At 39.5% G+C, this 17,272-nt stretch overlaps 1 protein-coding gene across 2 annotated transcripts in view; it reads left to right on the top strand.

Annotated features, from left to right (window-relative positions):
- Window positions 1-10,346, top strand: part of CACUL1 (CDK2 associated cullin domain 1) — a 42,777-nt gene extending 32,431 nt beyond the window's left edge. For both annotated transcript variants that reach the window (XM_082286579.1, XM_082286578.1), the window contains 4 exons: window positions 4,802-4,891; window positions 7,324-7,462; window positions 9,292-9,335; window positions 9,837-10,346. In XM_082286579.1, coding sequence (XP_082142705.1) covers window positions 4,802-4,891; window positions 7,324-7,462; window positions 9,292-9,335; window positions 9,837-9,877 — 314 coding nt within the window. In that variant the 3' untranslated portion in view covers window positions 9,878-10,346. The remainder of the gene's footprint in view (window positions 1-4,801; window positions 4,892-7,323; window positions 7,463-9,291; window positions 9,336-9,836) is intronic.
- Window positions 10,347-17,272: the final 6,926 nt, after the last annotated feature.

Below are 17,272 nucleotides of genomic sequence, written 5' to 3'. Positions count from 1 at the left end.
AAGAAAGGTAGCGGAGCACTAGGAGGAAATAACAATTAATTCCAGTGTGTTTGTGCTAGACTAAAACAGGGTGATTTCTGTTAGAATTCCTCTGAAACAAAAAGCTAATGTAGCCTTTTCTCCAGCTATAAAGCTGTTGAGGTTCCAGCTTCTGACAGTAAATGATTTGGGGGGCAAGAGGGTTCTCTAGCAGAAAAGGTCCTTTTTTTAAGATGTAGGGAAAGGATGCATTTATTCTGAAGTTCCTCATTAAAAATAATTTTAAAAGAATTTTATGCATCTACAGGATTGTAAATTTCAGTATTTAATTTCTAGCTTATTTCGTCTTGGCAAATAGTTTAATCACTTCAAATTTCCAATTCTAACCTTATAAACAATGGTCTCCTTCCTGTCCTTCCTTCTTTCCTTCCAAATATTGGTAGACACGGATAACTGAGATCTGTGAATCTGGAAATCAACTGCAGTATTGTTCCACTTCTTTTCTGGCCTGTGGGGAGGGTACTGGGGTGCTGCTATTGCAGAAAAGTTGACCATTCCTTCAAAACTCTTGTCACATTAATGTCACCCCTTTCTTAGACTTCAACAGTTAACCCTGCACTCTCCAGGGCTAAATAACAGCCTTTGTAGCTGTTAATCTTTTACACCCCCTGTGCTCTGCAAATCTGATGGAATAATCAATATTTACACACTCAGCAGTTTAAGGGTGCCATTGCTAATACTGAAGTCGTAGCTGTAATTTGACAGCTAAGGACTAAGTAACTGTGTTGTAACAATACTGGGAGCAGTCTGGGTTGTTACCAAGTACTGTAGAACACATTCAAATTCTTTAAATAGGAATCTACATGCAAATTTTGCCTCTGAACTAAACCTTTCATCAAAGAATTTAGGACATTTTAAAAAGTTGCAGCTACGTTTCTTATTTTCCTTGTTTCATGTTGATTAAGTTGCAGCACCTCAAATTAAGTTGGAAAATACAGTCTCAAGTAATGACCACCATGGTTAATATGGCTCCTTGTCAAAGAAATAGGAGTAATATTCCAATTTCAATAAGGCCTCATAAAAATATAAATGTGAAAATACCACCTTATTTTCCAATTATACAAGTCCCAAAGCATATATCTCTACATTTATAGCTGTGTTTTTCATATTTATTCTTTTTACAACACTGAATATTTTCCGTGTGATTAAGGCTCGGAATTTTTATTTTGTAGCATTTTTATTAGGTACTTAATAAAGCTTTTGGTCTATGTAATGAGTATTTTTAAAGTAAACTGTGGCTTTATTAAATGCCTAGTGGCAAATGTGTAGTAATAAAACCAAGTTTTTATGTCTTTTCTTTTCTGATCTACATTTTAATTCAATACAAACTTATAAAGAATTTAAGTTGGTAAAAATTTGGTTTTAGTTCTGTTTAAAGGAAGATAAAATACCAGGATCATGAAGAGTTTGATGTAACTGCAAGTGTGAGGGTTAAGCCAAAGAGAAAGTCAATTTTCATTCAAAAGGCTTTTGAAGTTCTAGGTCAGTAATTAACATGGAGGAACTGTACCTAGATTAAAGGAGTGAAAAGGTAATAAATGATCAAGCTTCATCAGACAATTTAATAATGAAATAGGCAGCAGGTAAAAAAACCCCAACAAACCCAAAATGCCAAATAACAACAATAACAAACAAGCACAAAAACCTGACCAACCTTACAGAAAAAACCCACAACCCAAAATGGCAACAACAAAAACTTTCAGCTGCATCTTGGGCGCCAGCAGTGGCAATTCCCTCTCTGTTTAATTGCTGTTGGCATCTGGGTTTGATCCAGTGCTTTGCATGGACTGGGATAAAGGAGCCATCTTCAAGGTGAATGGGATTTTATGACAGTGAAGTGGAAAGGTTTGTGTGGTCAGATGGACCCTGGATAATTTAGCTGAGAGAAAGGCAATTTTTCCTAGTATAGATTTGACTCTCTGGGATCTGCAGGTCCTCCCAAGGGGCAGAAATGATTTAGGTATGATTTGTTAAAATAGCCTACTTTGTAGTTCTGTCAAAATTATTACAAAGGGAGGAAAAAAACCCTGGTACTAACATGCAAAAGTTTCACTTTTCTGCCAAAAAAGTTACATCTTTGCTAAGTAAAGAAATCTGTTTTCAAAGGAATGTTGAAGAATAGAAAAAGCTTTTTAGAACAGCTAAATCCTAGTTTTTGAAGTCAATCTTGAGTTATAAACAAGTGAATTTGAGCTTGTTAAGATATCATCTGCTACTCCTGGAATTACTGGGCTCCTGGATCTTGCCCCAAGTGCCCCACTGTAATTAGGAAGCAGCTTAGTGTTCATCAAGGGTTCTCCAATGCTGCTGTGCAGTAACAAGGTACCTTGATTACTGCAGAGTATCTGAAGTGTTGCAGGTCCATACCTGACTTACTCCAGTGTTGTTCATTCACTGTTCCTCAAAAATCCTTGAGCCATTTTGGGTATTGTGTCTTACCTCAGTTCAAGAATATTTCAAATCATCTTGTACCTTTCTGCAATTAATGCATTTCATCATGGGAACCCACACTTCTCTTCTTTGATTCTGCCAGGAGTTATTTTCAAGACTATTTACAGGTTAATTAACCTGTTTGCATGTTAGTTAGTCTGTAAAATGTGATATTAATTCATGAACACTTGGAGGTGGTCAGATGGTATCATGGTGTCATTACCACTCTCATTCAGCTGAGGTTCAGTTTTATTCTGCCTCTCCCTCCTCTATCTTTGTAAATGCTGCAGGTGCGGTTCTGGGAGTAGGTAGAAGGAGTCTGTGCAACTTCTGTGTTGCAGACTCTCACTAATGATTCTAATAAAGCAAGAGTCAAAGCCTTAGTATTTGTTAGTCTTTTATAAGATTGTAGAATAACAACAGAGATAATTTCAGCATGTCTGGCAGAGCTGTTTCTATTCCTTGAGTGAGCCTCTCAAGAAGCCATACAGGACTGAATGAATGTCGAAGTTTGTTTCATTGCAAAACTGAAAATGAATTTGTGTGCAAAGAAGTTTTACATCTTTGCATCTTAATTTACAGCTTTGTCTTTAAATTTACATTGAGATCTTTTGGTTCTATCCAGAGGGGAGTCTTACTTGTTCTTATGGAAATTGTTCTGAAAACACAGATCCTACAGCAGTGCTATTCATTTTTCGAGGCTTGATGTCCAGCTTTTGGACAAGCTGGGTTAGTTTAAACTGTATGGCTTATTGAACAGGATATTCTTTAATTTTCTCTATTGAGAATCAGGTAATACATGCCATTGCATTGTTATATTGTTGAATATGATACTGTCATGCTTTTATTTATTGACTGTAAGTCAGGCGTGAGTGATTTAAATCTGCAGTGTAGTAGGTGATGTGTGCATTTGCAGAAAGCAAGATAGGAAATACTAATTTCTGAAGCTGCAATAAAGTGATGAAGATTTTTTGTTTTAAATAATTCGTTTTGCATATTTTAGGAATGTAATTTAATGTGCACATATTAAGAACAAATTCACAGTTCTTTGGGTACTTTGCAGTGTTATTGGTGATGCTTAGGCTGAAGTGGCCACAGTCTAATTAAATGTATAAATATTTGTGTATGCACACACATTGTTTGGATTGTGCATTACTGTCACATTATAAAGCACTATGCCCATTTTAATTCTATGATTTCCAACTTTCTTGGCTGCCAAGAGGCTGTTTGACAAATCTTTAGGAAAAGGGCTGTAAATATGTCATTACAGAACAAATCACAGGCTCTCACACCCTCAAGGCTTCAGCTGAAATGAGCAAGCACTTTTAAGATGGCTCTTTGTAAAATAAATGCATCTATAACAGTTAAATATAACAACTGTGATTACTTGAAGGTTACAAAAAAGTACTTTGTTTTAATTTCCCTATGACATGAGCACTTAAACAGTTTCAGAAAGATAAGAAAAAACATGCTACTGAAGATTTTTCTTTCTATTTAAGTATTCTAGTGGCAGATGCTCTGAAGGTTAAAAAGCAGAGCTTCTCCAGTGTAAGCCAAAGAGATGTGTCCCTTAGGTAGAACTGTAAAAGTCAGTTCTCCTCCATATGGTGGGCGCAGAAAGGTGCTCAACTGCTTGGTAGAGAAATGAAAATCAAGAGGTAGCAGTTTGTTTACACCTTCTTAATTTCTTTTTGTGTGTGTATTTCTGTAATTCAGATGTATGTACAAAGCTCATAGAAATATAAATAAGGATAAAAACTTGTGTATCATAACATAAACAGTAAATGTGCTATTGCCAGCTTTTTCCTCAAGAGGAAGGTGCAGTTATTAACTTGTGTTTAAAGGAACAACTTTTCTTCTTCAACATTTACAATTTTAGCACTACATGTGCATAGACTTTGAATCCATCCTTAGTTTTGTGTGCAAAATTCTAAATGCTGTAAAGTACGGATTTGTGGATCTTCAGGTGTTTAACACACTTGGTATAAGAGTGCTTTCAAAAATAAATTGTTTGCTTCAGTTCTGTGTCTGAATACTTAAAGCTAAAACTAATGCTTCGTTTTACCCAACCCCTGATACTTCCAATAAATGAAAAGTAAGTTATTCCACATTTTCACTATACATAATTTGGGCAGGATACTTCTATCTAAAGGTGATGCTTTATTACTCTTGAGAAGAAGTTGAAATAGGACACATGGCTGTTTTCTTTGTGAGGACATCAGGTACCAAAAAAAGCACAATTACTGTATTATTTTGATTAAAAAGAAATCTATGTGTAAGAGCCTGTATTTCTAGGTTGGAAAAGTTGCTGATTGTGTTAATTTTGTTGCAGCTTTACTTTTGGAAGCTCAGTCAACACCGTTTCAAATAACTCCTTCAACCATGGCAAATATTGTGAAAGGCCTGTATACACTACGACCAGGTAAAAAGGAAAAATGTTTGTATTGATCTCATCTTGTGATTGTCATTTGTTTGCCAAAATGTGTCTACTCTCTAATGGATGCACTGTTAATAGTCAAAGTGTGTTGTGTTTTGTGCATCCTAATGCTCAGTTCTACCCTGGTTCTTGTTGCCCATCTTGGTGACCTGGGCAAGGTACCATGTAAATACCAAATACATTTTAAAAAAACAAGCCAGCCCTCTCTTCTGGAGACAAAGGGAAGATCCATTCCTTCTCTATAGAAATAAAGAAAGAAGGATATTAATGGGTCAGTCAGGGCAGAAATTTAGAAGTAGTGAAATGGTGAAAGTTGTGTTAAGAGTCACTCTTCAAACAGCCAGGTCTTCAGCATGAGTTGCATGCTGAAGTTTCTTCTATGAAGCCATTTTTTTTGGTATTATTTCTAATTTAACTCATGAACACATCGTGACATCTTATGCAAACAACAGTTATATTGAAAGGAAAATGGTATTGCAGATTTTAATCAATTTTGGATGAGAATCTTTGGAGATTCCCTAAGTTTTGGAGAACTGAGGAGAGCCTTACCCTGTATTTGAGAAGTTTTTAGAAACAGGAAGTGTTCAAAATATCCATAAATAAGTGGTCCCTGTTTCCCTTCCTTTTACAGTACTGACAGTTTCTTACTTTGGCATGACTGAGAGAAGGATTGTGCCTGAGCTTCAGTCTATTTTTGCTTTGCAGTCCCCATTTATGGAAATAGAAATGAGGATGGGAATCCTTTACAAAAAGCTTTGGTGAAATATTTAGCATGTGTACAAACCAGGACTCTCTATTTACAAAATACACTTTCTGTAGGCAAAGATTATTTTTACATCAGCAAAATTAACATACTTCCATCAATTTTAAGACAATTCTAATTTCAGTTTTAGAAAGTGTTCAGGACCAAAGATAGAAGGGTGCATACATAAGTATAAAAGTGTTACTCTTTTGAAAGCAATTCAGGGTGGTTGTTCTTTGACCACACTTCATATTGTAGGTGATGGACTTGTGATTTCGCAGTTTTCCATTTCAGATGATCCCTGTCCTGCTGTTCACAGCACAGCAGACACTAGTATGGGTTGGTATCATGGGCTTAACCAGATTCTGAGTAGTTGAAGAGCCCAGGATAGACTTCTTGGTTTAAAAGGCTGTTCTTTGGTGATCCTAGTTCTTGAGGATGAATTCTGAAACAGTCAGAGCAAGGGTTCCTCTGAGGCAGTGCTGCTCTCTTTCTCTGTGGGATTGCTCCATTGGATGTATCATGGGACTGGTGGGCAGATAACTGGGAGGTAAAGCAGAAAGTGGGGCCAGTGGAAGGTTTGGAGCAGCCTGTGAAGCATCTGCAGTGCAGAGAGCAAAAGGAGAAGCAAAGCAGACGTGGCTGGCAGCCAGGGGCTTCCCCTTCCCTTTCTGTTCCTTGGTCTTCTCTTCAGGTTGAAGGTATCCAACAGCTGTCAGACTTCAAATGTTGCCAGAGAAGAATCTCTTTTAGTTCTAGCTCGGTACTGGGGCCAGTCCTTTTTAAAACCTCTATCAGTGATCTGGATGAGAGGTTTGAGTGTTGGTTTACAGGACAGTGGGAATTGTATAAAAAGTTGTGATGTTCCTCAGTGAATTTTAAAGCATCCCTTTTTTCTAAGCAAAGATCAAATTTAAGGTAACTCCTACAGCCTGTGGAAGGTCTGGCTGCAGAAATAGTTGAGGGCTATTTATTTTTCTCAGAACTTGCTATACAGTTGCTGTAAACCCAGTTTTCCTCGTGTGCTTAAAGCCTTGAAGCCTTAAATTGTCTTGCTCCTGTAAAACAATGTAGAGAATGAAATCAGTGTAGAGAAATGAAATCACATTTCTGTCCTGAAGCTGAACTAGTACAGGTTAGAATTACATTGTAAACATTAAAAAAGTGTTTGTCTGAGCTTTGGAAGATCAGTGAGAGAAATGCATGAATTCCTTTGAAATGGGGATGGAGCAGTAGGGTTGTATAGTGATACTACTGTGCTTTTTAGAAGAAAGACTGAGGGAAGAGAAGGGTACATTTTGGGGATAAATTTCTTGGAGTAAGGTCTTACAATCATTATCTAATTATCCAAGTGGGTTTGCTGATCATCAGTTGTCTGTCCTTTAGAGTGTCCAAAGGTCCTGTGAGATGCAGCAGGAACTGAATTTCAATTTGATGATGAGGTTTAGAATAATAGTTCTTTTATCTGCATGTAAACATTTGATTTCAACAGTCTCATTATTTGTTCTGCTTTAAGGCATGGTTTCTGTGGATTTTGGAGTTTTTCTTTTTTTCTTTTTTATTTTAATTCAAGATCCTAATATGTATTCAAAATAAAGTTACATTTGTCAAACAGTAAAATTTTCACAAAATATCTCTTCCATGTATTTTGATATTGCTTTCTCTGTTCTTACAGAATGGGTACAGATGGCACCAGCTTTATTTTCTAAATTCATCCCAAATATTTTACCCCCTGCTGTGGAATCTGAGCTTCAGGAATATGCTGCTCAAGACCAGAAACTTCAAAGAGAGCTTATTCAGAATGGATTTACTAGGTAATAATTATTAATTTTCAGGAGTGATTATGCAGGACAGTGCTGAAATGGTAAAAATGGATACACCTAAAAATATTGAAGTAATAATTTAAGAGTTAATAAAGAAAACCTTCACAATTCAGTATCTGAAATATGGCCTTATTTTCAATGTCTTTTGAGCACTAACAACCCTGCAGATGGTACCAAAAAAGTAGATGATTGGGAGGCTTGAAATTTTTTTATCAGATTGCTTGCCATTCATGCATTCCTGTGTTTTGGTTGTGTTTCTACTGCATGATCATGCTCCTGTTCAACCTTTACTTTGGCTGTTTATTTTCTATAAGCTCTCTTTTATTCGTAGTGCTTCTGAAAATGTCGGTTTTCTCCTTACTTCACTTTCAGAGTTATTTATACAGTCAAAGTGTTTATTTTAAACAGGCATTTCCCATCTGAGTATTGAATTGGGGAGGGGGAAAAGGGAGAAGAACAAACAGTAAAAGACACAGCAGAAACTGTTCATACTGTAAATTGTTCCCTCTGGGAAGTGCCTGTTGCTCTGTGCTGTTCTATTTTTTTGCCCAGACAAAGGCACAGCACTTTCCACTATTTCTGCAGTAGTTTGACAATCTAAGATCATGCTGGGAAGCCTCGTGCTCTACTCCCAGGAGGTTCATTTCTTCCTAAAGAGAAAACATCTTCATCTTTCAAGTTATCTGTGCAATGCTGAGAGTCTGGCCCTGTAGTATGAACACCCAGTAGATGTGGGTATGTTTAGTGGTGGGTATATGCCTGCATTTCATACCCCATGCTTTTCCTCAAAGGTCACATCTCTCTTCAAAGCTTGTTAAATTATTGAGCTTCAGAACTCTACTATTGACCCAAATGCAAATGATGTGGTGCAGACTTTCCTTGTAAGGCTGTCTGTTGAGGAAAATAATTTTTTGAGAGATAAGCATAAAAATAAAACCATAATACCCTGGGCTGAGAAAAGCAGTGCATTTGGCCCAAGAAATAGGAGTGTGAGACTTTGTAACTGAGTAGGCATTTAATGCTGACAAAAGACTGTAATGTACAGAACAAAACAAAAAAGGGAACAATTTGGTGTTGTCAAACTTTCAGTCTTACTAATTCTGTAGGGGGCTGATAATAGTTCTGCTTACAAGTGCATTCCATCAGTTTCACACTGCTTAGAGAGCTAAACGTGACACTTCAAGTAGTAAGTCTATATCCACAAAACCAAACTGGTTTTTCAAACCAAACTGGTTTGAAAAATGTTTTTCTTTAGTTACCTGAAATGAGAGAGACTTGGCTCTTGAAGTTCTTTGGGTGGTTTATAAAACTATGTGAAAAAACTCTTAATCTGTCAGTCTGAAAAGATGCTCCTGAATCTTACAGACTCTCAGCAAGTCTGAGATGACAACACTTGCTCTTTAAGCAGAAGATTTTAGCACTTAATGGTGTTGATAAGCTGCTGTTGTTCAACTAGAAGCTGATGTGCCATTACTGCTGCTGAATACACCTCACTGTGCTGTGTTCCTCATGGTTATTGCTCTCAATCTTACTAATTCCGTAGGTGGCTGATAATAGCTCTGCTTACAAGTGCATTTCACCAGTTGCACACTCCTTAGAGAACTAAACGTGACATTTCAAATAGTAACAGTCTATATCAACAAAACCAAACTGGTTTTGAAAAATTTTCTTTAGTTACCTGAAAATGAGAGAGACTTGGCTGTGAAGTTCTTTTGGTTGGGGTTGATAGGGACCTTTAAAGGTCCAACCTCCATGTGAGGAGCAGGGACATCTTTAACAGAGGTTTTCATGAAAATACCTTTCTTTGCCTTCTCCCCCAGAGGTGACCAGTCACGCAAGAGAGCTGGAGAAGAGTTAACTTACAGTAAGTATGGATCCAACCCTGCCCTCCAGTGTGCTCCAGCCCCTCACAGCTTGGGCATACAGGTTGTGGTGGACTTCTGGGTTCTCAGGGTCGTGGGGTGTCAGAGGCTGCATCTCTGCATGTAACAGCTGTCTGCAATGTAACCTTTACCGTGCCAAGAAATGATACAAACTGCTTGGATGTAGAGCCATTGGGGAATGGTATCTGTTCTGGTACTGCTGTTGATTTCTGCTCATTTTATGGCCCTCTTTCCACCAAGTTTTCTCTTGTGCTTTCAGCTGAGTATGTTCACTTTATTCCCTACTGTAAAATGTCATACAGTTTTAAGATGAACTCTTACTATAGGCTGAAATGAGTGAATGGGTATTTATGTGGTGTATCAGCTTCTGTTTACACTGTTAATGTTTCACAGACACTGCTGTGTTTTGGGGGAAGGGTGGCGAGGGACATAATGTGGAATTTTAATATGAGAGAATTTCTTTACTTTTTATATCATTTCAGATGGCTCATCAGCTTGTGCAAGCTCCAGGGGATACAGATAGTGAATATACTCGATCAGCTTCTATTCCTAGCCAGAACAGACACTGGAGGAGCACAGGTGGTATCTGGAGCCTCCTTTGGCAACTGCTGATACTCAAGCTCTGACACAAACTATGCCTCAAAGAAGAGTTTTGGACTTTCTTCTTTATATATTAAAATGTCAGTTGCTGCTACAGTTGGGATGACTTTGAAAGACACAATTCCTTGGTCTGGCCTATCAACAAGCTCTTGTTCTGCAGCCTTTGTGAGGAATGCACCTTGAAAAACAATCCTTTCAAAGTGGAAATGGGCAGCCGAAATCAGCAGCTTCCAGAAGCATTAGAATGGAAGAATCCTTTTTGCACTCTTTTCTTAATGTTAAGGACATTCTTAAAACTAGTTAACACGTCAGTGTATTAGATTTTAAACTTCAAGTTATTTTCTGGAGCTTCTACTTAAATAATAAGAATAAAGTTTCATTATTTTGCAGTATTTGTTTGTTAGTTTAAAACCTGTCACCTTTTAAGAGTTGGTCCCATATAAATGTATCTTCTGTCAGGGAGTTTTGAATTCCAGATTTTTCTTTTAGCTCTTTTTTTTGTTACTTGGTATTTTGAAATCTGTTTTCCTATGTGTTTGTACTCTGTGCCTTCAGCTTGTGCACTTTGCGACTTTACAGACCATATTTTGTTACTGCAAAATGTGTTCTTGAGGAAAAACTTGATGTGAACAAACATGCTGCAAAGTTGCACTTTTCTCTTGCATTAGTGGGAAGTGAATATAAGGAGGAAGGAAGAAAAGTTGAACCTATCACCATCACTAATAGTGACTTGGAAGTTTGTCCCCATTTATTTTTCACATGTATTAGTGTTTAATGCAGGGACCAACTCTTGTAGAATCCCCCTTGCTGACTTTTCATTGGCCTCAGGAGTTTGACTGGATCATCCTTGTCCCTTCCAACTCAGACTGTTCTGTGATTCTATGATTCCATAATTGCAGTAGATGGAGACGAAAATTCCAGACTGAACAAAATACCAAGATGTGATTTATGTTGTGCTCTGTAGAAACATTGTGGGCAGAACTCTCCAGTCTGGTAGGTCACCAGAGTGCATCTCCATCAGGACAAGATTTGCACTGGGCTGAACAATGGTACCTGTCCAACATCACCTTGTGGCTCCTGTGCCATTTCTCCTGGTGGGGGGGATGTGATGGGGCTGTGACAGTGGATGTAGTCAGAATCAGGGATTTGAGGAGTGCTGTAACGTGTTCATGTGCCCATCTGCCTCCTGTCTCCAGTCTTGTGTACTGGAGATCCAGCTGAGCCCAGTTCCAGGGGATCTGGGCCTAGGGGCTAAGTCTGCTCATTGTGATGTGGATTTTAATCAGCAGTATGGCTAATGCAGCTCTTTCACGAGGGGAGAAACATACTTGAAAAAGCAGTTTGATTACAGGGTTTGGGTTTTTTTCATTCCTATGGATTTTTTTTTATCACCTTTAGTTATGAAGAGAAATAGGTTGGTAATATAAAAAGTCTTTCTGAAGTGAAATAAAAGTTTGTTCAGTTTTGTCTGGCACAATGCTTATGCCTGTTTCAAAAAAAACCACAAAATACCAACACAACTCCTTTCATGCTTGTATGGGTTCATTACACAATGCAAGAAAAAAAGAAAAAAAGTAGATGCGGCAGGGACAAAGTTTCTTTTTGTTTTGTATCCAGGCTTTATGTCAGTGAATTGAATTCCATCAGTGTCTCATCAGCCACTTTGGCAATGTGGTTTGGTTGGAGGGTGGAGGAGGAAGAATGAGTTTGACAGTGCTGGGATTGACAGATTCAAATATGATTTCCCTATGTGTTTCTTGGCATATTTGCAAAACCTGTTTAATTTTGAGGAAGTGTTTCTTTTAAAATGAAAACCTAATGCTTCAGTGTTTTGTGTTCAATGTGGAACAATGCCAGCAGTCTGAACTCATCCCCAGTAGTGTAAACCAAGCCACTCTGAGTAGGGGTTTTCAGGTGTTGGTAGTATCTGCTTCGACTTTGCTACCAGGTACTTAAAATGGAGCAGAATTAGACAAAATCAGGAGGTTTGAAAATTTTGTTGAAGTGTGCTGTGGAGAAGTTAATGAAGGCTAATAAGGAACAAAAACAATTTGCCAGCTTCCAGGTTTTTAAAGTTTTGGCTTTAAACAAAGATAAAACCTCTGATAGTGTCCTTAGCTTTAAAAATCACTGTCTGCTGAAATGGCAATATTCTTGAGTTAAGAATAGATGCATTAACCTAATTTGGTTAAAGTTTGTTTACAGCTTTATTACCACCCTAGTTCACACAGTACAGTAACCAAGCTCTGTCATCTTTGTCAAGGGATCAGTTTTTCTGTGTTCTTAAAGTGGTTTTACTGGTTCAGGTTTGTAAGTAACATGTAGTGCTTTTGCTTCATGTCTGAGGCAAGGGTTTAGCATTCATTTTCCATTGCATTATGTTTGGGACACAAACTTCTAGAGTGACAATTCCATCAAAGGTAAAGCATTCCTGTCCGTGTGGTCCACTGTGTATGCACTGAGTAGGGCTTGGATGCTTCTAGTCCTGTGTAGCACTGTCACCACTGGCCCCCATGCCTGAGAAATCTGTTTGTTAAGCACTGTATTATGTTGTAAATTTGGCATTACAATTCCTGTATGTTTTGGCATTATTTACATAATGCTGAAATGTTGTTTATCTGTTGAAGACATTATCATTGTGACTGAGCATGGAACAGAATACAGGATACTATACTAAATTATTTTGTTTCTCTGTAAACTTGCATTTTACTTACAGTCAAACTAACACAGCCAACTTGAGCATTGGTACTGTAAAGCCACAATTACCAACAGCATGATCCTAACTTCAGTATTTAATTTAACCAAATAACTTGTGGTGAATCTGTTGCATCTGTAGCTTACTCTGTTAAGCAGTAAAGTTGGTTATACAATGGGTGTCCTCTTTATGTTGCACTGGTTCTATAGCCAAGCTTGCTACATTAAAATATTTTTAGATTAATTTCATTTCTTTTTTGAGAAGTTGAACTGTTTAAATTCCACATGCTGACTAATGGTCAGCAGTTGTTGATACATAGTTCAGATGGTCTTTGCCACAAATGGTGGGGTGGGGGGCCTAACCAGGTAAGTACCCAACTCTTCTTCAGCTGCATCTCCTTCCTGCAGTTGTTGGGAAAATGTTTACAGTTTAATGCATTGAAGAAGAAGTTTTTGACTCCTGCAATTTGATAGAAATACAATCAGCCAGACTCATCCCTTTTAATTTGTCCCTGACATGATTATTTACTTTGTAAAAACTAAGAAAACCAAACAAACCCCCAAGAACTACAAAGGCATGTTTTAAGTGACTGAAAAATATTTTTCATGTACACTGTGACAACCCCAGTGAAAGGAGTATTCTGTAGAACTATGGAATAAAAAAACAACCACTTGAATTTGACTCCTGTCATCAAGCCAGCTCCAGCAGAGAGAAAACAAAGAGTTTTGGTTTGGTTTGGTTTTGACTTTTTGTGTGCTGCATTGACATGCACAAGGTATCCAGAGGGCACTTAGTTCAGCTCCCAGTGTGGGTCTTTAGGATCAGTTGACTGCAACCATCCTGGATTCCATCTGGCATAAACAATGATCTTTTTGGTAGCTTACAAACTTCAGGTATTGGTAACCATGGCAGGCGTGAAACAGGGGTGGGTGTACTCTGGCAGGTGTCATTCCAGTAATTACAGGTTATGGGAATTTGTCCTAGGGGATTTAGCACAAATTAGTGTGATACTGGCCCAACAAGGTATTTTTATGCCTGTTAACAGAACAAGGCTGAAGAATCTAAATTCCATCCTTGTAGCACTGAAACAAACTGGCTTTGAATGGGGACCAGAGTCACCTGTGAGGGGAAGTTGTCCCCTGTCTCTGTCAGGAGGGACAGAAAATCAGCATTACTTCATGAGCAGAACGAGACAAATTCGCTGATTTGGCCTCACTTGAAAACTTGACAAAGTGCTTTGTACTTGGCTAGAGAGAGTGAGGAAAGGGATTAAACCAATGTGTCTTGATCTAACTGGAGTGACTTGTTTAAGGGGATTCCAAAATTTCATAGGCAATGAGTACTCAGAAATCCCTTCTGGCTGTCTCTCTGTCTCTGGAATGCTCCAGATACACTTGGTTAATGTTCTTCTTTCTGGGCTTCTGCTATTTGACCTAATTAGCACAGAACAGGAATGTTGACTCGCCTAATGATGACAACAGAACGGATTTAGTAATAGCACTTATTGCCTCATTAGTGTTGTTTTTAATTAGTCATTACTTAGGAAAAACTGTTCCAGTTCCTATGATGACCTGGGTCAACATTGGATTCTATTAGAGAGCAGCAGGTAATTTGTTTGCTATTACTCGTGGTTTGCAGCAGTTGCCATCTATCAGCAGCCTGTATGGGTTTGGACAGAGAACAGTTCATAAATTAATGTCTCAGGATGGTTGGTAGGTGCTGCCCTGTGGATGAGCTGCATTGCCAGGATGGGAGCACCTGTTCAAGGTATGGGATAGGTGGGGGTCTGGAGGCTCTGCCGAGTTGCAGAAGTGGTCCCTGGGGTAAGGGCCACACTGCTGTTCTGTGGAAACATCCAGTGACCATGGGGTGAATTGCACTGCCAGCAAACACCCAAAATGCCTCTACACAGTCACCATGGGAGAGCTGATGGAATATAAACTCACCTCTCACCTCCACAGTCGCCTGTTCCTGTGGCAGGAGTGGCTGAGCAGTGACATACAACACGTTTGAAACTGGTCAGGGCTTGAAATCTAAGGATTATCTATTCCTGACTTAAGTTCCCTGTATGGTCAATGTGAAACAGAAGATTTCTCCAGCAGGTACCACACCGCAGTAAATGGATGTACTCCCAGATTTCTGATTTGGGATCTCAGTTACTGGCCATGGGCTGCTGGTACTTGAACCCACCTCAAGGAAGGAGCTGGAAGCAGAACTTGGCAGGCAGGACCAGTCCTACCTGTGCAAGAGCAGAAGGAAAACAGGCCTGTTTGGTCCTTTTTCTTAATTACTTTTGTATTAAGTCTTTATTGAGCAGGTACCTGCTGTTCCCAGTTGCTTAGACAGCCTGACTTGTTTAAGGTACACAGTTTGGATGTCTGTTGGAATGGATCAGAATTCCATCCAAGCTACAGAATAATAATTTCCCCTAAAATACAGAGATGCGTCGTAGCTGGTGATTATCTACTTTTTTTGGAAATAATCTCGTTATCCTATTTGTTCCCTCAGTTACAACTTCTGAATGCATATTCAAGTGAAATGTGCTTTCCAGTTACGGCTCTGATCTTCTGCAGAGAATGCCATAGTTACAGATATGCAGGGAAGGGACACCCACAGAGTAAAGTGAAATCCTGCTTCCATACTTCTGTCTCATGTTTCCATCTGGGAATGTGACATGGAATGAAAAGCTGTATGCACTATCCTTCAGCTCATTCGTGTTCTGGCATAATAATGTTTTATTCTTTCTTTTTAAAAAATTCCCAGCATTGAATTTGCCTGTTCTTACTAACTGCTGTATACCAAGCTAACCCTTCTTAGAGCTGTCTGTTAGAGTGCTGAGATGTCATCTGTGAGTAATAGCAGCTCCTCCTTGTGAAAACAGAACTAGGATCACGTTTTCCCAGTGCATCACTTTGTAAGTCACTAATCAGATGTGGTCTGGAGCTCTCACCCCCTTGCTTGGTGAAATGAAGTCCTGTAGCTCTTTGTAGTCAAAGTTCTGCACTTCCCTGGCTGATGGCGCAGGAGCTTCACATTTCACTGTTCACCTTCTTGTCACCTTATTATTAACACAGCAACGGGCAGGACCCCAGTGCTGTGGTACTGTGATGATGACCTCTCTCTGTTGGGAGCACTGTCAATTCCTGCTCTGTAGCTTCCCAGAGGCAATTTCTTCATGTGGAAAAGCTTCTCTATTATAGGAATTGCAGGGCAGACCTAAGGGTCTGAACTCTCACATCACAGGTGACAAAAGTGCAAGTGGAAATTTGTCATGTCATGCTCTGACCCTGCTGATGAATTGGGGATTTCCTTGTGTGAAAGGAAACAAGAAAAATGTTTAGCATAATATTTAATCTACTCTATTTAGCAAAGAGTTTCTGCAAATCTGCTGCAAACTCTCTGAACTTGAACTGACAAGCTTATAACTTGCCAGGCCCTCTTATCAGCTTGCCAGCACAGCTGCTCATCTTGTGAGAATCTCCTGGCATCTGAAGGTCCAAACTGAGCAAAGGAGACTGAGCAGAGCAGTCCAGCAGCCTCAGCTGTTCTGGCTGAGGTTTCACATCCACAGTTGCTGCAGAAGGGGCTGTTTCATCTACAAGGCACTTTAATTCCTCATCATCACATTTGCTTTTCTGATTGTTACTTTAAAATAAGCCACAGGCTGTGATCTGCAAATGTCAGGAATCACCTTTGAGGCACGTTTAGCAAAGTCACTGTGCCCCTCCTGAGCTATATCATCTCTGGGCTCTTGTAAGAAATCAAAATCGTGGTTTCCTGTTTCCAGATCCTGGGTGGGATGGGCATGGAGGGTCTGTGTTCAGCTGGCAGGGGCTGGGTGCACAGAGGTCCCTGAAGCCTGGGCCATGTGTGCTGCAGGAAAGTTTTAATTACAGGTGTAATGACTGTGTGTATGGCCCAGGGCTAAGCTTCAGGGATGGGAGGTGGTTTGCCTAATAAACAGGGAAACAAAAGATTGTCCTTTGCTCTGTATTTATACAAGTGAGTAGAAAATGGCTTTAAGCTGTAAGAGAGCAGGTTTAGATTAGACATTAGAAAGAAATTCTTTACTCAGAGGGTGGTAAAGCACTGGCACAGGGTGCCCAGAGAAGCTGTGGCTGCCCCACCCCTGGCAGTGTCCAAGGCCAGGTTGGACAGGGCTTGGAGCAGCCTGGGACAGTGGAAGGTGTCCCTGCCCATGGCAGGGGGTGGCACTGGATGAGCTTTCAGGTCCCTTCTAACCCAAACAAGTCTGTGATTCTATGAAAAGACCACTCTCCCATGGGCTTTTGGGAAGAAAGGAGCAGAAACCTGAATTAAGCTGGGCAAGCTACCAAACCAGTGCCCTGCCAGAGCAGCAGTGACTGCTCCTGGCTGGTTGAGTGCACTTTTCCACGTGTTCCAAAGTTTAGAGCTATGTGTTGATAAAAGTGTGCTGAGGAGAGCAGGACTACTCAGCCTGGGTGGGGGAGGTATGTGCTGGGGTGGGCAGGATGTCATTGTTTGTACAACCAAATGGTGCTTGTGCTTCCTTTTAGCTGTTCCCAGGGTAGGACAAGCCACCCTTAAACTGATTCAGCTGCTTTGCAGCCAGTTGTTGGTTGTATATAAAGTATTGCAAGA

Source organism: Coloeus monedula (genome assembly GCF_965178545.1).
Source record: "Coloeus monedula genome assembly, chromosome: 8".
Classification (NCBI taxonomy): Eukaryota; Metazoa; Chordata; class Aves; order Passeriformes; family Corvidae; genus Coloeus; species Coloeus monedula.
The sequence above is the reverse complement of the archived record's forward strand: the minus strand, read 5'-3'. Positions and strand labels throughout refer to the sequence as shown.